The sequence below is a fragment of the Typopeltis vanoorti genome, chromosome 5 (genome assembly GCF_054136105.1).
Source record: "Typopeltis vanoorti isolate ZY-2024b chromosome 5, IOZ_Tvanoo_1.0, whole genome shotgun sequence".
Lineage (NCBI taxonomy): Eukaryota > Metazoa > Arthropoda > Arachnida > Uropygi > Thelyphonidae > Typopeltis > Typopeltis vanoorti.
This window is the reverse complement of record NC_143553.1, coordinates 82,835,491-82,858,074: the sequence shown is the minus strand read 5'-3', so window position 1 is coordinate 82,858,074 and position 22,584 is coordinate 82,835,491. Positions and strand designations below refer to the sequence as shown.

The following is a 22,584-nucleotide window of genomic DNA, read 5'->3' as shown; positions in this document are numbered from 1 at the left end:
ATTGTCACACGCAGTTGCTTGCAAGTAAGACGAGGTTCGACGATAATAATGATAGTGGTAGTCAGGCCGTCTAGGTACGTGTTAAACAGCAGTTATACCGTTAATCTGGTTTTCAACTTTCTCGAATAGTTCGTTTTAATAACAACGCCTACTCATGTAATTCGAAGAAGTAGGACGTGACCTGCTTTGTTACACGGTATCATTTTTAGTAAAAGGGAACGGAAAAGGATTAGTAAATAATTGTGCTTTAGCATACATGAGTTAAATAATGCCTCTTCAATTATAATTGTAATTATACTAAACAATCTCTCTCTCTCTCTCTCTCTCTCTCTCTCTCTCTCTCTCTCTCTCTCTCTCTCTCTCTTCTGTGAGGTATTTATTTTTTTCTGCAAATACGGATTAAAATTCTAAACTGATAACTTTCATTGTAATTATAATGAAAGGTAATCGAAAACCTAAATAATCATTTGAAAATAGAACAGATTTTAACAGTCAATATAGGGGTCTTTAGGTTCTTATATGCATAGGGCAAGCTCCACGTGGTCAGAAAATCTCGTGGCAGGCATATCGGTTTAGGCACAGAGGGAATGACAGTATAAGTTTAATTGATATTCGTTTTCTTTTCTTTTTTCTCCCCAACATTGACTTAGGCGGACTGTAGTAGCTGCATGGTCGATTTCCTCCGAGTGCTGCAGCTATTTTCCTTGCAAATATAAAACTAACCTCGAACACACCCGGTAGAAGCACAATATATTCAGGTATGAATTTCGTTAATTCGTGGGGTTCATGCTGTTGCCACCCTTGATGGATCTCCCTGGTGGAAAGCAGACGATAATGATAATAATAATAATAATAATAATACTGTGTAATGTTATCACTTTTCATGTAAAAATGTGCCCCGAACTCTTCTAACAGAACTCCTTACATAACTTTTAGGAATGGCTTCTCTTTCATCCTCCACTTTACCACTCAGTTTATAATCTATGCTCTATTAATCATTTAAAATACCTTCGCACTAACTTAACCTTTTTTATTTTATCATCTTCTTTTTTTCTTATCAACTAAACTCTGAAATTTGGATTTCTTCAACCTCTTTCCATAGCCATCATTTCAGAAACATACTGCCTTAGTCGCACATTTCAAAATCCTCTCTAGAGTTTCCTTATCATGATAAAAACAAGACAACCAAATTTGCGCAGAATAGTACATGTGGTGTGTGATCAAATCTTTATATAGTGGTACAACCACCTACTTATCTCTACTTGTCTGTGTGCTCCTCATCATTCTTGTATTATCCCGAATCTCATCTCATCCAACACATGTCCTCTACAGTACACCTTGTACTCATTGACAAGTATACATTAAAATAGTCACCTTCATCTGCCTAAACTAAAGGCTATTTAAATCTTCTTCAAGGAACTTGAAGAAGATTTAAATATCAGCTTTATCTTTATTACTCTCCTCAAATTTGCATCATTAGCAAACGCATAACGAATATCCCATATCAGGCAACAAAGTCCAAAATTATCAATATAGGTCCACTTATCCTGAATACGCTTAGATTCGCTAAAAGCAAAACCCTCTTTACAAATTCATGCTGACCGTTAGAGAGAATCCTCTATGTAACAGCCCAATCCCATATTCTGGTTCTAACCAAACCTAATAAACTTGACCACAACTGCAGATATAAAACTTGATCTATAATTAGTAGATAGTAAATGCATTATTTACTAATCCTTTCTTTCAGATGGTTAGCCAAAATATGATCACTTCAAAGCCTTGTATTAACATAGTGAACATCAGCAGAACACAGATGAATTTATTAAAATAGATATATTTAAATTTTAAATAAATGAATTTTAATTTATTAGATTAATATTAAAAAATAATAAAGTTTCTTTTCTTAGCATTTAATACCTTATTATTAATATTAGCCTTCGAGAATGAATGAGCAGAACTAATCGAAGGTTGTGGGATGATAGTAAATCAGAACAGGTTAGCCAAAACACGTGTTTGGCGTTAGGATGGCAGTAATATTATTCAGATATCTAGTCGGATAGATGCAGTTAGGAAATGAGGAATAAAAGATTCCTCATTTTCTTACTGCCTTACATACATGACCTTATATTTATTTCGGAGAATACTGGTAACTATTAATAGGAAGTTAATAATGTACACTTAATTGTGTAACATTATCTTAGTATCTCGTACGTTCCTGGAGAATACATATCGGGAAATGATAATATTGATAAATAAATTAAAATTAAAAATAATTATTAACAATTTCAAAATTATGAAGTGTACTAAAATAAAAAGAAAAATTGAAAATTTCGAGACTTCATATTACAAAATTTTTCAGTAGTAATTTTTCCAGTTTTTCCTATGCATAGCTTACCATTTCAAGTATTGGTCTATGATTCGAGAAACTTGAAAAGTTTCTCGAATCTTGTATCCTAACCAGTTAAGGTTACTAAAAGCCAGAAGAATTGAAGAGTCAGCTTTGTCCACGAGTTATTTCAATATGACAGACACTGATAATTAATGTTTTGGAAAGGGACATTCTGCGATGAACCTATGGACTGCATGGAGTGTCTATATGTAATGTTTCCATGGAAACATGGAAACATAATAATAATAATAATAATAATGGCCCGTGAGGAGAGGGGGGGGTGCAGGGGGTTCCTCTTACCTGGGACCGGGAGCCATAAAAACAGAATGACTAATAGAGAAGGTAATGGGCCCAAAAGAAACTTTGTATTCCCTTGATAAAATTCCTCTCAGAGATCCTGATAATCATAATATATATATATATATATGTGTGTGTGTGTGTGTGTGTGTGTGTGTGTGTGTGTGTGGTGATCAGTTTTTACTCGGTTGTTGTACATTTGAAAAAAATAAAAAAAATATAGATTTAATGACTATAAAATAAAACCGAGATAACATATAAAGATTTTAATGATAAATATTACTAGTTTCGGCATATAGCAGCCTTCTTCAGGTATTTATAAAGGAATACTAATAAACATTGAATTATCTAAACAAACTGGAAATTACAGGTACAAATTGCCTCACATAATCGATACATAAAAACGTTGTATTTTTTCAAGTTGTTCCAAATGGCGTGCCATTGTTTATTGCAATTGTGCGTGCAGGTTCACGTGAACGACGATATTGAACAACTGCAGCATGGCTATCTGGGATGTAATAACTTAAATTGTTGTTTAAGTGGACCGGGTTCAGCAGGAAAAAGAAATGAATCACCTCACTCTTATTTTTAAACAAAATGGATACTCTGAAAAAACAATTAAGAAATTTCTTCTGGATCCTCCTAGGCAGTGCACAACAGAGACTATTAATTTTAAAGGTAGCATCTCCATTCCATACATTAGCACAGTCTCCAAAAAAATAGCTAAAGTCCTTAAAAAATATAATATCAGGACCTTCTTCACCACACTTCCAAAAATCCGTTCTCTAATCAGCCATCCAAAACCTACTCATCACAACCTTAAGTACCCTGGAGTATATAAATTGTGGTGCGATTGCAATATCCCATACTTTGGACAGACAAACAAATCTATTGAACAACGGATAGAAGAGCATAAGAGAGACATCTCTTACAAAAGATCTCATGCAACTGCGTTATCCAGTCATGTTCTTTTTTCAAATAATCCTAATGATGACCAACAAAGCCACTCCGTTTGCTGGAATAGATCAGAAAATATCTTTCGCTGTGATGATGAGTTTGAGAGGAAAATTGTAGAATCAAGGGAAATCCTGCTGAACCCGGTCCACTTAAACAACAATTTAAGTTATAACATCCCAGATAGCCATGCTGCAGTTGTTCAATATTGGCGTTCACGTGAACCTGCACGCACAATTGCAATAAACAATGGCACGCCAGTTGGAACAACTTGAAAAAATACAAATATATATATATATATATATATATATATATATAGATAGATAGATATATAGATATATAGATTTTTTTTTTTTTATTGTAAACATAACAATCTTATATACAGGATTAACCGGTTTTTGGTTTTCTCTGCAGTCAGACAGAGAGGTTACATGCTCATACTCTTGTTGAGGTATGTTACATCGAAGTCACTTATAAGGCTAATTACATTTTTTTTTTTTAAATAAATTAAAGCCATTAAGAGTTATTTTAACATGCTAACATAAGATTTTGTTTTAACATAAGAACATAAATGTGGAAGAACATAGAAGTTACTATTGCACAATATTATCTATTAACATGAGAGTGCCAGCTGATTAACTTTCGCACTGTTAAGCACAACAATCCTTCTTTCTTCCCCCTTTCTTTTTTTTTTGGGGGGGGGGGTAAAGGTGTCACTTCTATGCTGGAAAGTGGATTATAATGCAGTCGCCCTGCTCAGCCAGGAGTTGATTCCGTGGATTCCATTCTTGGTGGAAAAGATCTAAGGTGTTGTTTTGCCTATGGTGGTGATGTTCGTGTAGGATCCGACATCTCACCTTTTGTTGGAAGGCTGCAGTGAGTTGGTCAGTTGCCTCTCTCTGTGAAGTTGCTGTGCTGTCTGGTCTTGTATGTCTGAGGTAGAAGTTGTATATTACCGCTTTTGCGGTGATGAAAAGGTAATTGCAGAATGAATGGTTATTTGGCTCCACATGGACGAGATTGAAATATTCCTCTTCTGTATGAAGATTACCACAGGTAAGAGCTGCCGTTTCCCGAGTCAAACTGATTAATTTAGTGTTGACTGGGCATTCCAAGTAGACATGCCGGACCGTTCCTAATTGGTAGCAGAAGAGGTAGTTATCTGAGACGTTTGAGTTAAATTTTCGTAATATAGTAGGAGTAGGTAATATATTATGCCACATTCTCCACTGAATATCTGCGTCAGGTTTGATGGCTCTTGTGCGATATGGTAGATCCCATTGAAATAGTGTTTGATCAGATGATGCAGGATTTTCCATCAAAGTGCTTTGGTTTGACTGTTGTGTTAGGGTGCTGTAGATCTTGTTGGTGTTGCTGGGTGTAAGTTTCTCCCATGAGTTATTGGTTTTTATCAGAAAGATAGGCGCCAAAACTTCTGAGTTTGGAGGAATAAGCCCCACTTCTGTTATGCTATCAGGCATAGCGGCTTGAAAAGCGGCCTTTACGGTGTCTATCTGCTCAGACTCATTCCCATATTCCAGGTTTTCGAGCGAATTTGGAAAGCGCCAGGTGAGGCTTGGAGAAAGAATGTCACCCAAGATCCTCACGTTTCGCCAGCTCCATGGAGGAAAGAAAAATTCTTTCTGAGTCATCGGGCTTCTTACCATCGTGTTGTGAAAGATGGGTTCCATGAGGATTTCAGGTAGGGATGCTGTCTTCACTGTGTGCTGGAGGTTTAGCTTCTTCCATCGTCGAAGGGCGTCTTTGTAGAAGTTTGTTAAATTTACAGGCACTTGAGCTGTTGTCATTCTTAAGGTGGTGGAGAGAGAGAGACCTCTAGTGGCAGAAGTGAAAATATACTCAGTGGTGCACTTGTGTGATATTTCCTGTTGTAGGGCATTTATGAGAAATCGAGCGCGGAACGTTGTTATCCTGTTGTCAATGGAGCCAACTTTTGTCCTCCATCTTTGAGAGAAGTACATAGCTGGGAGTAGGAAAGCCAGTTTGTTTTATTCCATATGAATCGATATATGGTTGACTTTATTTGTTTGATGAATTGAACTGGTGGCGTAAGGATCTTTAGTGTATGCCAAAGGACACTGGTGGCTATTTGGTTAACGATTATTGTTCTCCCTCTTGTGGAGGCAGAGGCTCGTATTGCTGCCCACTTTCCTAGAACTTGCTTGAAACGCTTGTTTAGTGTTTCCCAGTTCTTATCCACATATGAGGGTGTGTTTCCTAGGTAAATCCCCAGGTATTTGTTTCCCTCTGTGGACCAGGTACCAGACATTGGGGAATCGGTTCGGTTTTTCCATTTGCCACACCACAGTCCTATGGTTTTATGTGTGTTTAGTTTGGCTCCTGAGGCTGCCTGATATTGTTGGTATGCCATTTGTATGTTATGAAAGTCCTCTTCTTTGCGGGCTATGATTGTAACATCATCAGCATATGCTGTCAGGGTTATGGTTTGGTAGGGAAGTTTAGGGCGGCATGCTTTGAGCAGCATGCTGAGTCTACACAGAAAGGGTTCGATGGCAATTGTGTAAAGAGGACCGGAGAGTGGACAGCCTTGTTTAATACCTCTGCTGTATGGTGCAGTTATGGTAAGCCTGTTGTTTATTTTCTATATATATATATATATATATATATATATATATATATATATATATATATATATATATATATATATATATATATATATATATAGTGTGTGTGTGTGTGTGTGTGTGTGTGTGTGTGTGTGTGTGTGTGTGTGTGTGTGTGTGTGTGTGTATGCTTTGCTTAGACCCTTGACAGATTGCCATACGGCAATCTGTCAAGGGTCTAAGCAAAGTCTAAAATTATCAATATAAGTCCACATCTCGAATCATAGACCAATACCTGAAATGGTAAGCTAGTACATAGGAAAAACTGGAAAAATTACTACTGAAAAATTTTGTTATATAATGTCTCAAAATTTTCAATTTTATTTTTATTTTAGTACATCTTTATAACGGCAAACAACATACAGGGTGGCCATAAATTAACTTTCCCTCTTTGGAGCTAGCTAAAACTAATACACGGAATGAGACCATATTTTATATTGAGACTTTCGAAGGCATGGGGAGTTGAATTCCACGAAAAAAAATTTAGTATCAAAAGTCGCCGAAAAGGAAATTTTGGCGCTGCCAGAGCCGAAAACAGTCAAATATTTGCAGTAAACGCAGGTAAAAAAAAGAATATGCAAATTTTACTGTGCGTACGTGACAGCAGCGTCACCAATTCCACTTAAAAAGGGATTGGGAACGTTCAGGCAGTTATTCGAATGACTGAGAATTGTGCTTAATATGCGTCCTACCTTGCCTCAGCATGCTTTACTTGTTGTTGTTTTACCTTAAACAGTGCGATGCTGTAGCGGTCCTTCGGGAATTTAGAAGGCCTCAAAATCTGTGTACAGGTCCTATGTCAGCTGTAGCACTGAGAGTTATGATTAAGAAATTTGAAGAAACTGAATCACTAGGAGTTAGACCTGACAGAGGACGGAAAGCAGTGCAAGAAGAGACAGTAACAAACGTTGCTACTGCGGTGTTCGACGACACAGGGACCAGTACTGGTCGCAGCGCTCGTGCCATAGCTCGCAAACTTGATATGGCTTATGGTACAGTCTGGAAAATCTTACGGAAAATGCGTCACTTCTATCCATATAAGTTCAGTCGTGTGCAAGCACTAACTACCGCAGATTATGATAAGCGCATGACCTTCGCGTTAACGTTTCTTGCCCAATGGAGGTCGACAATGACTGACCTAGGAGAATATTGTGGGGTGATGAGGCTCATTTTTATCTGAATGGGTCGATCAACACTCATAACTGCAGAATTTGGGCATCTGAACATCCCCAAGCGATCGAGCAAGTACCACTGCATTCTCCAAAAGTAGCCGTGTGGTGTATCTTCACAGCCGATTTCATAATAGGACCATGCTTTTTTGAGCGTATTACCCCTACAGGTCCTGTAACCTGCTCCATTACTGGAGAGATTTATCGACGAATGCTGGAAAATTTTGTCATTCCTGCATTGCAGCAAAGACAATGTTTGGACTCCATAATTTTTATGCAGGATGGAGCACGGCCACACATTGAACGTTCAGTACAGCGCCTTTTACGCCAGCATTTCAGTGATGAGAGGGTTATCAGTCAGTTCTTTCCGACGGCATGGCCGCCTCGATCCCCGGACATCACTCCATCTGACTTTTGGCTGTGAGGGTATTTGAAATCCGTTGTGTATGTTTGTGGAGTTCCCAACTTGCATGTCTTGAAAGAGAATACAACGGGCTGTTATGAACACCCAATCCGACTCCTTATCCTTAGCTGTAGAGCAAGTCGCACACCGGATGCAATTTGTTGTACACAAGAATGGTCAGCACATTGAAAATCGTGTGTATGGACCCTGATTCTGATGAATAAAACATTATTTCCCGTGAGTTCAATCACAATATTAATTTCTGTCTCTCGCAAGTTGTTGTTTTAGTTTAATTATTATTAGTAGTAGTAGTAGTAGTATTAATTTATCCTCTCGCAGGTTGTTTTAGTTTAATTATTATTATTATTATTATTACTATTAATCTATCCGCTTGTTTCCGGCTCCGCCAGCGCCAAAATTTCCTCTGTTGGCGACTTATGGTACTAAATCTTTTTTTCGCAGAAATCATCTCCCTATGCCTTCAGAAGTCTCAATATAAAATTAGGTCTTATTCCGTTTATTGGTTTTAGCTACATTATGAAAAAAATGACTGACCTCCGCAGCGTTTTCGGAGTTTCACACATTACTGGGAAGACCTCATACATAAATTACATAATATTTTAGAATATTTTAGAATTGTATCCTTCCCCTGCTTACCGATCACTAATTATTAACTAATTCATCACACAGTATTTTATTTACATTTCAAAAATATGAGTTTTCAAATAATATTCATTGCAGTCAAAATTAAGTACACCTAATAATTGTATGTAACGATAATGTTTACTCCAGAACCAGTCTTATTTCAAAACTGGTTCGTTTACTAATATTCTTAACTTTGTGCTCAGGAAGAAACTCTGATTTAGAGTATTTTTTTAAACTTTGGCAATGAAATTTCATGTATTTTTGTACAATTATTTTTCTTATAAATGAATGCATTTGTTTTCGTTCATTTACTAAAATGTGAAATATGCGCAGATAATAAATTTCTTTCATAATTGTGTTATTTATATAAAAATATTTGTATATATTATAGGATTTTGGGTAATAGTTTCGAGAAGATTGGCTATCTTGTCTTGTATGTAAAATTTAAATGCTGTAATAGAATTTAGCTACTCTTTGTTTTATTTTGTCTATGTGTTTTGTCTTGTCCAATAACGGTGATGATGTATTACATAGCTTCTGTAACTTCATGCGTTTTGTAACCTGGATGAGCTGTTTCTTTTAAGTTACGACATATAATTTTCCAAACATTTTATACTATAATATGAAATTTAGAATGTAAAATTACATGCAAAGAAAACAAGTTTATTATAGCAGCATTGGTGCAACATTTTTATATTATGCTTTTCAAATTTTAGGATTCTTTCTAAGTCACTGAAGCGATTTCTCTCTTTTGTGTTTGTTTCTGTTTTAGAAATGTAATTTAAAAAAATAAAACGATTTGAAACTACAGCTCATATCTCGATGTATTTTTTCCAGTCTTATCACATTCAGCCGTTTCCAAATGTCAAATTACGATCCAATAGAAAAAAGCAAGGTAAGTTCCTTCTTTTATAATTGCTTTTACAAATAAACTAAAGTTATAGCAATATTTTCTCTTGAAAATTAAGCAAGAATGTAATCGATAAATATAGTGAAAGGCTAATTTTCATATAATGCATATAAATTTATAATTTATAATGCAGGTTAAATTTCAAAAATAAATTTCAAAATAATTTAAAATAAAAAATTAATTAGATCAATTTTTAAATAACTAAAATAAAATAAACTATGAAAAATTGACTATGGAACTCACACGATGTTCACATAATAATACTAGCCAGAATTAAGAATACGAGATGGCTGCATTTGTCTGCCATATTCTTGTGTTGCATTCGTCTATGTGCGCCATAGACGAATGCTAAGATTAACGAATGCCAACCAATTTCTAAAAACCTGGGACTAAGGAGTGCTTCCTACTTATTTTCTTTTGTTTTATTATTATTGCCTTCCGCAAGGAGACTTAGATTCACCTTAGCGACATCAACGGCACGAAGTCCACGAATTACCCAACATAGTATACTGCGATACACTGACTGCAGAATGGAATACGACTTCATAATATGTGGCTTATAAAGAACATCAGCTGTGCATCATGCACGTTACGCAGAATAGTGCAACTCACAAGTCTTCTTTAATAATAATAAATATACATCATCGACTGACATGGGACGATATACACACAACCAGAAAAGCTTAATGGAAATCTGACCTATGGAGTGAAGAAGTCATACTACATTGTGCTTCCACTCTGATATAGAAGGTGTGTGTGTGTGTGTGTGTGTGTGTGTGTGTGTGTGTGTGTGTGTGTGTGTGTGTGTGTGTGTGTGTGTGTGTGTGTGTGTGTGTGTGTGTGTGTGTGTGTGTGTGTGTGTGTGTGTGTGTGTGTGTGTGTGTGTGTGTGTGTGTGTGTGTGTGTGTGACATACATATGCCTGATTAGCTCAGTGGTTACCTAAACCAGTGATGGCGAACCTTTTTACCCAGGTGTGTCCAAACATCTTTTTTTTTTTTTTAAATATTGACGTTGTTGATGTGACACTTGCATACATGCATTATAAATTTAACCACATAATCATTGATGGTGACTTATACATATCATATTAGGCTATTTATTTAATAGGACATTGATATAAAATCTATGAATTCATATTATACAATTCATTTAATAAAGTGAAATTACAAACTTACATTACATTTAATGACTTTTCTGTTGCTGAGTACTGGAAGAAAGTTGCTTTATAGAAGGGCTATAGTGTGTACATTTTAATGCTACACAGGCAGCGCTCATATCATTGCTTAATCTATTTCTCCCTTTCGATTTGATATTATTTAAGACAGAAAATAGAGTTTCACAAGAGTATGTAGAAGAGAAAATTATTAGAAGAGCTTTAGCTCTAACTACAAAATAGAAATAGAAATAGGCTAACTATAAAATATAATTCCTTCAATGAACCGAAATCTATCTTCGCCTTAACTGAGAGCGATCTTACACGATTTATCGCAGTTTTTTCATCAGAATACCGATATTTTTCAACATCCAAGGTGTGTCACCTGAAAACCTCAAGTGTGTCAGTGCTGATACGCGTGTCATAGGTTCGCCATCGCTGCCCTAAACGCTCTCTCTCTCTTTCTCTCTCTCTCTAACGAACTGGTTGCGTGTTCGAATCATGCTGTGGGTATGGATGTTTATGATTGTTTTTAGGTGGGAGATGAAGTTCATCGCCCACCTAAAATTACCGCTCCGCTTACTGGAAAGCCGATAATTGTCCTGTCTTAAGCTTTTCACGAACCACTGAGGTTCTTTAGCTGTGGACTTCACAACCGTCACCGTCTCGAGGATAAGGTGGTTGGCTTATGCTTCCCGGTGTGTCCTATGTCTGTAGATGCATGTATTCACAAGGCCGGTTTGCCTGTTCTGGGGAACGAAAAACTCGAGTTTACGGATGAGAAACCCCCCCCCACCTCGGTATAAAACCGGCTAGCTCACCTTTAGTCGAAAGAGACCAGATAAAGGTTTCCTCGCGTCACGGGCAGGAATCGAACCCAGGTCTTTCCGACCAAAGGACTTCGTCTATACCGACTGAGTTACGGAGGCTCCGGAAGTCTGATGTAAGTTTGTACGTAGCCTCCACTCCAATTAGTGGGAGTGATCATACCGTACTATCGTGGAAGGTGGCTAACCACCTCCCACGATAGATGTCTGTTTTAATCAGGACAAGGACTATGTAGACTTACAAAGCAGGAGACTATGAGAAATTCAGGCAACACTTTGTCAACGTTTGCAGCATCAATCGCGCATGAGTTGCTTGTTGCAAAGTGAATAAATAATGCTGAAGTCGTTAAATGAACACTTGAAAGCAGAGATGTCAGACTTTATTCCAACAGTTAGGAGGACAAATGGAATGGATGTAAGGTGGATGGATAATGAAATTCGAAGGGTATACATAAGACATTGCTTTGAAGAAGATAAGCAGAAAGGTGGTGAGCAATTGCATTATGAATATACAGGCTATGTTCAGGCAGGTGATGTCAATACAGGCTATGTTCAGGCAGGTGATGTCAATACAGGCTAAGAACCTAAGAAGTGTAATAAGAAAGCAGGAATTAGAAATGAAAGAAGACTAGCACTGCAATGTAATCAAAATTCTAAGGAGTTCTTTAGTTATGTGACCAGTGAAGAAAAAGGACGACTATGGAAGAATGACAGTTGTCGCTAAGGCTGGTAGAAGTGCAAACAAGGCAGAAGATATGATAGAAATATTTAATGACTACAGTAGAAAGAAAAGCTAAGTTATTTTTATCGATGGAGCAGAAGTAACAACTAGGCTTATAAATTAGATTTAATGTGGTTTAAAATGAATGATTTAATTAACACACTTGTGTAAAAGTCTTGAAGGAAAAGTGGTGAAAACTTGACAAAGGACTTAACTGGAGCCGAGATGGTATGCGATTTTAAGTGGCGGCTAAAAGATAGCAATAACGCAGTGTATAAAATGCATGAAGATAAATAAGCCTAGTTGTTTACAATGGGTCTGCTCCAACCCAAAAATAGCTTATCTTTTCTTTTCTTTTCTACTTTAAACATTTAGAATCGTCATGATTTTTTAGTAATTTAAAGTATTTAATATTTAATGTATTTTGTTAGCGAATTTCATAAGAGTGGAAGTATATTAATATTGTGTGCAACAGTGGAAGTGGACGATAATTGCACGAAAGTAGAAAAACTTGAATTGTATACTATAATAAGCAAGCTTGATGTCAATAAAGGAATAGGATTGAATGAGGTATCACCACGCCTTTAAGGGAATGTGCTAAGGAGTTAACTGTGCCTTTGACTTGTTCGTTTAATGAGAGTCTAGCAATGGAAAAGTGAGTAAAAAGAGGCTACACTGAGGATCTAAAACAGAGGTATCAAATTGAGACTAATCTGTGTTTCTGGAATCATAGTGTTCTTGGAGAAGTTAGTCAAGATTAGGGTACAAAATTGGATTGATGAGAAAGAATATCTCGGATAATCAGCATGAATTTGTTGACGGGAGATCTTGCTTCGGTAATTTGATTACATTTTACAAGATGACGACAATATTCGACAGCGGTGAATGTTATACTGTGATATTTGCTAATTTTGCAAGCCATTTAATAAAGTACACCATGGTAAATTTGGTATTGGATTTGATAGTGGGTTGGTGGATAATCGCTCCCCAGTCTCTATATGGACTGGCGAGCGGAGAGTTGTGTTTCAGAGAAGGAAAATAACAAGTGGGACTGTGTAAGGGTACTGTGCTGGGACTGCTACTGTTTATTTTATATACTGATGATAAAGCATCTGATTTAAAGAGAGACATTTAGTTGCTTGTAGATGATGACGCAAAGAGAGGAGAGTTATGAAAAATAACTTCGATGGAAGATTTCATCAGAAGGATTTGGATAGACTGGCACTGTGGACAGAAGAGTAGAGATGTCTCTTCAATGCTGAAAAGTGTATGGTCTGAAATTCGGACCAAGGGATGGAAATGCACTGCGACAAATGAAGGAAGCAAGGAATTGGGGAGGTGATTGCAATCAGAAGATTGACGCTCCAGGACACAGCAAAGGTAGCGAAGACGACACAAAGAGTTGTGGAAGTAATGAAAAGAAGATCAGTAAGTCGCGACAAAAAAGGTGATTTTGTGCCATTATATAAGACCCAGATTTGGTCTCTGAGTTAATCGTAGGAAACATGTCACAAGCGAATAATTAAGACGATTTCAGGAGCGTGGATGCTGACTATGAAAACATGTTATATAACTGTAGGGTGGGGAGGAGGGGGGGAAGAACATTTATTCTTTCATTCATGTAATGGAAGTTGAATAACAATTCATTCAACAGGGAAGTGAAGTAAAGATCAGATTTTTCTCATGGCAAGTGGAATATGTTGCCAGAGAAAGAGAGAGAGAGAGTATCGATGGCATTGTGCAAGCGTGATGGATTATCCCTGAAAGTTGTATTGTTGTTTTAGAATTTTAAGTGTAAATATGAGAGAAATAAGCTAATGTTGGGTTGAATGGATCTCCCACAGTAAATCTTGACTCCAATGAGATACTAATGTAATAGTAATAATAACAATAATAGGGTGGTTAGTCTTGCTTTGTTAAAAATACAAGATTTTTCTTCAAAATAATGTAATTAGTTTAAAATTAGAAATGTGTGTGTGTGTGTGTGTGTGTGTGTGTGATCCACAATTGTAACGTATACAACATCAGTACCATGGGTAACAAAGGATTTTTTTAATTTTTTTATGATTTTTTAAAAATTTATTTGCGTACAGCAATCCCTCGATTAATGCTCTTCCGATTAGTGCGTTTTTCGATTAGTTAGTCATTTTTTTTCTATACCCAAATTCGATTAGTGAGCCTATATGCATCTTAAAAATAAATGTTACAGATTTTAAAATTTTTCTATCTATAAATTTTTTATGGCTAACTATTTTAAAAAATCACTCGCCAGGATAAAATAATTTACCGATAGTTACCGATTTAAAACATTTCGCAAAGTTATTTTTTAATGGCATACTACATTATTTCCATGTACACTATGTTCCAAATTTACCCCCAAAATTTCTGTCGTCTGCTAATTACATAGTATTTTGATGATCGTATCTCGTGCCTCCTTTTGCAATTTTTTTTCTTAATTTTTTTTATTATTATTTTAAAGTATTTTCCCAACCTTTCATCATAAGTAAAAGAATTAGTGAGCAAAAAAGTGAAATTGTGAAAAACCATTCGAAAAGTAATATCATTGGAAGAAAAACTTGAAATAATAAAGAAAAATGAACTAGGCGAGTCCAGAGCAAAGATAGGACAAGGACACAAAAATGGGTGAATCAATTATAAGAGCAATTTTAAGTAAAGCTGCTGAACAAAAAGAGAAAGGTAAGGCTGCTTCAAGTTCATCATGCATGCACTCGAAATCAAAGTATTATGTCTGAATTAGAGAGACTTCTTTCTATATGGATCGAAGATTGTAACCAAAAACGGATCCCGCTAAGCACCGACCTTATTAACTCAAAAGAATTAAGTCTCTCTGCAACCTTGAAAAAAAGGACTATCAATGATGTAAAAGAAGAAGAATTCCACGCTAGTGCTGGGTGGTTTAAGCGTTTCAAAAAGAGAAATAGCCTATATAATGTTCTAATCACAGGCGAAGCTGTAAGTGTAGATAGGAGGTGGCCGAAATTATCCAGAGATTTTGAAGAAAATTGTGGAAGAAGGGGGCCGTCGTGACCAACAAATATTTAATGTTCGATGAAACCGGCCCTTTTTGGAAGAGAATGCCTTGCAAGACTTTTCTGACTAAATCACAGAAATTTTAGCCTGGTTTTATAACCAGTCGCAAAGTCGAATGAAATTGCTGCTAGCAATATGCGAGCCGTTTGAAAGCACATTCTTCCACATTGGGCAAATGATTTTAGAGGCTTTTCAAATGAATCTAAGTTACTTAAATCTCATTCTGAGAAATTGGGTGATTCCGATCTGCTAAATTTAGATGCACAGCGGGAAGATCCTGAAGAATATGAAGAAAATTTAATCGCTGACAAACCCAAAGTGATTTCAAAGAAACAATTTGACAATAATTTTCGTACAATCGAAGTTTTTAAGCAGTAATGCTTAGAGGCTGACCCTGATGAAGAGAGAAGAAGTAAAATTTGCAGAAGTGATAGAAGAGGCAATAGGGCCGTCAGTTGTATGAAAAAAGAAACAGAATGCCTGCCAAACTTGTTGGCATTCATCTTTGTTAAGAAGTAGAATAATAAATTTATATTCTGAACAAGCTTCATAGTTTTCCTTTAACTAGGCCCTGAGACATACCCTAATTCTTTTATAAAAAAAAAATAATAAAATTTAAAAAAGAAATTTGAGGAACGAATTATTCTTTTCCCCATAGGTTATTATATTTGATTAGTGCATTTTGGATTAATGCGCCTGTTTTAAAGAACGCATTAGGCGCATTAATCGAGGGATTGCTGTATATTTAAACAACAGGTGGTCAACGTAAGTAAAGATCAAGGGAATCTTTCTCTCTACAGCAAGAGATACAATAACAGGAAATAATAACAGAAATATAAAAGAAAAGAAAATTACTTACAAGTAATTTTTCTTTTCTTTTCTCTGTTCTCTTTCTTATCTTCTACATCCACCGAGGAACAGTAAATCATCCTCATTAGAAGCCACTTATTATTATTACGTGACACCTCCAGGGAGTCCAAAGACTCATCGGGGAGGGACACCTGCTCTACAACTCTGTCTCCACCACTAAATCCACCAACTACAACGAACTGCAACTACATCAACGTCATCTACCACCCACCACCACCACCACTTGTATTTTCACAAACAATCACAAACATCCATACCCACAGTGGGATTCAAACCTGCAGCCTTTTGGCTGGAGAGCAGATGTGCTAACCACTCGGCCAATTTTATTAACTAATCTTTAAGATCTCATAAAGTATAACGACACACTTCATTGGGAAGTAAATATTTATTACAATGCTTGTACGCATACAGTCCACATCGAATCGAAATAATCTTTACTGTTAGATGTTCAAAATGTACTGCTCAAAACAATTAGGGGATATTTTGGTTTTCTTGTAAATTATAAAGTTATAAAAATAATTTACAAATGTAACACGTTTATTTTAAAATATTCTTAATGTACAACAGTGTAGAATATGCAACTCCGTACAAAATCATGTTAAGACTTGTCGAAACGTCTCTTAGACGTATTAGCATGTGGGGGGGGGTATAAAATCATGGCTTGTTGTGCATAATGCATCATGCTTCCATAGTGCATAATTATCATTTCAATTGTAAACTTGTGTCACCTACCACCCATTACTTTGTTAAAAATGGCAGAGCAACATGATATCCTGGAATCCATGGTTTGGAGAGCCGTTGGTCGATTAGAAGTTGGACAAACGCAGGAAGTTGTTGCTCAAGCGTGTTGTGTATCTCAAAGCGTAATTTCGCGACTTTGGAATCGCTTTCTGGAGACGGAAATGTTCGAAATCGTCTCCCTGCCATAGGTTTATATGCTCAAAGACCAATGGTTTGCATTCCACTTACTGCAAATCACAAAAGAGCCCGAAGAATTTGGGCACAGGAACACACAATAGGACAAATGAGGATTGAGCTCGTGTACTTTTTAGTGACAAGTCAGGGTTCAGTCTGTAACCAGATAACCGACGTGTCTTGATATGGCGTGAAAGTGGAACAAGAAATAATCCACAGTTTGTACGTGAAAGACCCCAACACCAAGGTGGGAGTTTAATGGTATGGGCTGGAATAAGTGTAGGTGATCTCTATTTTATCAGAAACCATTCCTTAACAGCCCAAAGGTATCGCGATGAGATTTTGGAACCTATAGTTCGTCCATATGCTGCAATTGGCCAAGAATTCATTTTTATACAAATTTTATACAATTCATTTCGTACAAGAGAGGTTGAGGAAGAAGGTATTGAATGAATGGACTTGTCTGCCTGTTCACTGGATTGTAATCCAATCGAACATACCTGGGATGCTTTAAGTAGGCGCGTTTCTGCTTGACTGGTGCCACAACGATCGCTTCAAGAGCTCGAAATTGCTCTCACAGAAGACTGGGGGGGAAATCCCATAAGAACTGTTTGATCATCTTATCCGGTCCATGCAATCAAGATGTATTGCTGTTTTGACTGTTAATGGAAACCATACGCCCTATTAAAAATTAACAAAAGCGTTTTTGGCTATTCTTGTTGTTATTCTTGTTAAAATTATTGTATTTCACGCTGAAATGTATAATTTGTTAAATTTGTAATAAATATCGATTATTTAAACAATATCTCATCAATTACACCTTATCCATAAGTAAGAAATATTTATTCATGTATAAAGTACCCAATAGTTATAGTTATTTGCAGAAATATATAATTATCCGACAGAAACTAAAATATCCCCTAATTGTTTTGTGCAAGACTCCTGTCCCGGTCTATTTTTGTCCCTGATTTTATTTTATTTCATTTTATTTTGTGTTCCGGATTATTATCGGCTGTAGATCCTGGTGTACTGAAAGAAAGATACATACTTCAGGAAAATATGCCATCTCCTGTTAATTATCCTAGTTAAGATGCTTAAAATTCCACCAATAATAATAATAATAATGCAGATGCATATTAAATATTTTATGTGACTGCAGACGATAAATAATAATTTCTAATAATAATTATTGTTAATCGAATCTTAAACTTTCAGATGTAAAAATTTCAATTACACATACAATTTGTTTACCATTTTGTGTGCCACTGTCCTGTGATGTGCGTGCGTGAATCTCACAATGCGTTAATGATATTGAAGTCAATCTTGAATAAATGTTCGTTAAATAAACAAAGTCCGGTTACTGTATAAACATCCAAAAAAAAAAAAAAAAAAAAAAATGAAAGGCAAAAATTTATTTCTTAGTTTGTCCAGTTTGCTTGCCTCCGCATTCCTCAAACTTGGTCGATTTATTGCAGTTATCATGTTGGAAGTGTTTGTTTAATTCAAAAATATTCATTAACTACTTCAGTTTGATTCTAGTCTTAAGAAAAATATAAGTATTTTCAGCGAATGGATTTTAAAACGCATACATATTCCGGTAAGTTACTGTAAATATTGATTCTGTATTTTGTATTTGCTGTATGGGCCTATATGCGTTACGCGTAGAAGTGTGCTACCAATACATGTATGTGTGTGATTTGCGGAGGGGAGTTTCCATGTGATTAGGAGGTGAATGATCGATGATATTTAAAGTCGACTACTACTGTAATGCAAGTATGATGTGAAACTCTGGTTTTGTAGTGTAGCTGCTAGATTAACTAACAGAGACGCGATTATAGTTTTTAAATTATATACAAGAACAGCAAGTTAAGATCACATATAAGTGGACTGTAATTGGGCGATTCGATAGGCTAAACTGCCGTTAGAATCGCCATTGTTGATTAATTACTAAAAGCAACTGAATCGTAGGCTCACTACCCCACGTTGTTGGGGGGATTTTTTCGTAGCCCTTACATAACTCCAGAATACTCCCGATTGGTATGGAAGGTATCAAGGAACAGATTAAGACTCTAAACAAGGAGTCGTTAGAAGTTTTAAAACTTATCATGGCAAAGTTTGAGACTGACTGGCCGAGTTATTTAAACCTGTACGCCCAAACAAATGATCCAGAAGTAGAGGATGAAGAAACCCAAGGGGAATTCATAACTGTTTCACCATCTAAAAACCCCCATCATAACAACTCACAAGAAAAGCACTCCAACAAATGGAGAAGAACAACAGACTATCTTATGGAGGATGACTCACCCACACAGGACGTGCCGAAAAACTCAGAGAAGGTCCCACACCCCCCAGTTATTCTACGGGACAAGGAGAAATGGATTTCTGTCATATCAGCTCTCAGGGAGACATCACATACTCCTGGGGAAAAAACTCAGATGAGGGAGTCAAAATCCAGCCAGCCACTGTCACTGACTACAGGCAGATGACAAGGCTACTGGACACCAAAAATCTTCCTTACCATACATTTGCTTTACCGAGTGAAAAGACCTTAAAGGTCATAATACATGGAGTCACAAAAGGAATCACTCCAGAAGAAATCTCAGCTGATTTAAGCAACCAGAGCCTGACCCAATCAAAGTAAGTAGGATGCTCAGGTCTGATAAAAGGCCAATGCCTTTAGTACTCGTGGAGATTGATAACACCCAGAAGAAAATATATGAGCTGACTGCTGTCTGCAGCCTCAGAATTACTACGGAACCTCTAAGAAAGAGAGCGTCAGCAGGACAGTACCACAGATGTCAGCGGTTTCGGCATGCCCAAAAGCTATGCCGGGCCAACTTCAGGTGCTTAAAATGTGGTGAAGGCCACCAGACCATCATATGCACCAAGCCAGCTAAGTGCGCAAACTGCGGAGGTCCTCACCCTGCCAATTATAAAGGATGCATAGCACACACACCCAAAGAACGGGGGGGGTCTCACCAAAACCGCTCATCCATCACCCAGTAGTGACACCCTGGGCAACTGTGCAGATCGCCATCCAGTTTGAATAACCTCCACTTTGACAGCTCAGAAAGGAAATCAACCTGAAACCAGACCCAAACACATGTCAAGGCTGCACGATCCAAAAATACTTCCGGCAATGAATTTACAAACCTTACATCAGTTCTAACTGCATCATTAACTACCATGCTTCAGGAATTCAGCAAAACAAATCCTACACCATCCTCCATGAAGAAATTTCTTCAAGGTACCCATTCCATTCTGACAGCCCTCAATCATGAGCAATAGGAAATATAAGCCTAACTCCCTTACCATAACAGCATGGAATGCAAATGGATTGAACAGCAAAATCCTTGAACTACAAGAGTTCACTGACAGAAGTGCCTCCGTAGCGCAATTGGAAGAACGACGGTACATTGTGCCCTTCGATTGGAATAGGTCTAAGTTCGATTCTTGTTGCGACGAGAGGAATCTTTATCTGGATGATTTCAATCGAAGGTGAGTTAGCCGATCTCATTCGGAGGTAGTAGGGTTTTTTTCTCCCGGAAACTCCGGTTTTTCATCCCGCATACAGACAAATCGGCCCTTCAGAACACACACAATTTACAGACAAAAAATACTAGTTGTGGAGGTGGGCGGTACATGGCGTTGATGGAGATGATTCGTAGTAGAGGTTCGGTGTAGTGGTTGAAACAGTTGTAGGTGTCCTCCCGCGATGAGTCTTCAGACTCCTTGGAGGTATCAGGAATAATAATAATAATATACTCCTGATATAATTCTAGTAAATGAAACACATCTCAGACCAGCTAATAACCCTAAATTACGGAACTATGCAATGTACAAAACAGACAGACTCACTGCCAATGGAGGAGGCACAGCCATATTCATTAAAAACTGCATAAGCCACAATGTATTGACCAATCCACAAACCAAGAACCTAGAGATAACAGGCGTTGAAGTCCATACAAACAATGCTGGCAGTATCAAAATCTATGCAGTATACAACCCACCCAGCATTCCATTACTGGTATCTGACTTGGACTCCATTCTCAGCTCCACAGACTTCATCATCATGGCTAAAGATTTCAATGCCAAGCATACAGCTTGGTATAGCTCCACGATCAATGACAAAGGCAGCACCCTAAACCATTACTCAACGCAAAATTCTATTGTTATAGCCAGACCCACAGAGCCCACTCATCACAGTCCAAATGGAAGAGCAGACGTACTGGACATCGCAGTCCTTAGAAACATTAGATACCAATACCAACTGGAAACGCTAAACAAATTATCATTTGATCACAACCCCATTCTGCTGAAGCTCGGTATACAAGAACAATTCTCTCCTCCACACTCCTTTATATCATGGGAAAAGCTCTCCAAAACTCTCTCAGACCACATTGGCCCAACATCCATTATCCATAACAAAGAGGAGATAGATATAGTTGTCAACATCCTCACTTACCAAATTAAAAAAGCACTAACTTCAGTCACACAAACCACAGTTTTTCATTCCAGTGGTTGGATCCCCGAGGAAATTATGGACCTGATCAGGCTGAAAAACAGAGCCAGAAAGAGGTACCATAACACAAAAGCCCCACAAGATAAAACAACTCTGAATAATTTAAATAGCAAGTCCGGGAAGCTCTACAAAAACATCGAAATCAAGATTGGGAAATCAAACTGAACAATCTGAACCAGAGGATAACTCCATCTGGTAATTCTTGAGAATCCTCTGCACTAAAAGGCAACTCATACTCCAAATTCAGACCAAGAAAGGAGCAGCTCACACTGACCAAGAAAAAGCAGAAGCTTTGGTTGACAATTTGGAAACTCAGTGTAACCCCTCTTACGAGAATTTAAACATCAGTCTAATCTACAAGATTCACTGCAGAGTCAGGCAGGTTATAACAGAACAAAAGGAGAAGGCAGAACCCATTACACCCACCTCTCCAGCAGAAGTTATAAATATCATAACCCACTTGAATAACAACAAGGCTCCAGGTTTGGATGGAATCACAAACAGAACAATCAAATTACTCCCCAGAAAAGCCTTGTGCACCTAGTCAATATTATCAATGCAATAATCAGATTCAAATATTTTCCCTTAACATGGAAAACGGCTGACACTGCACCAATCAAAAAGATTGTAAAAAACCGTCAACTCCCCGAAAGCTACAGACCTATCAGCCTACTGTCCAGCCTAGGTAAGGTTGCAGAAAAGGTCTTCCTTACAAGGCTTCAATCAACAACAGATAAACTAGGTATTATCTCTAATGAGCAGTTTGGATTCAGAAAAAAAACCATAGCACCACACATCAGATACACCGACTGGTTGAATTTATCATCACAGGTTTCAACTGGAACCTCCACACTGCTGCGGTCTTTATAGACGCTGTGAAGCCTTTTGACAAGGTGTGGCACCAGGGTCTTCTCTACAAACTCATCAAATTTAACATGCTAACTAATCTAATAAAAATCATAGATAGTTACTTTAAAGACAGATTCATGCAAGTAAAAATAAATGAAACCGTATCAACCAGGCACAAGATCCTGGCAGGTGTGCCACAGGGTTCTCTTCTGGCTTCCCTGCTGTTTTCTATCTACATGGCTGATATTCCACAAAATCCAAG

At 37.2% G+C, this 22,584-nt stretch overlaps 1 protein-coding gene across 2 annotated transcripts in view; it reads left to right on the top strand.

The window, feature by feature from the left end:
* LOC150106601 (uncharacterized) overlaps positions 1-22,584 on the top strand; it is a 128,860-nt gene that overhangs the window by 53,362 nt on the left and 52,914 nt on the right. The window contains exon 2 of one of the 2 annotated variants that reach the window (XM_090392563.1): positions 9,340-9,397. In XM_090392563.1, coding sequence (XP_090248689.1) covers positions 9,340-9,397 — 58 coding nt within the window. Of the gene's footprint in view, positions 1-9,339; positions 9,398-18,333; positions 18,549-22,584 lie in introns of those variants that run through there. The other variant, XM_090392564.1, reaches the window with a different exon arrangement.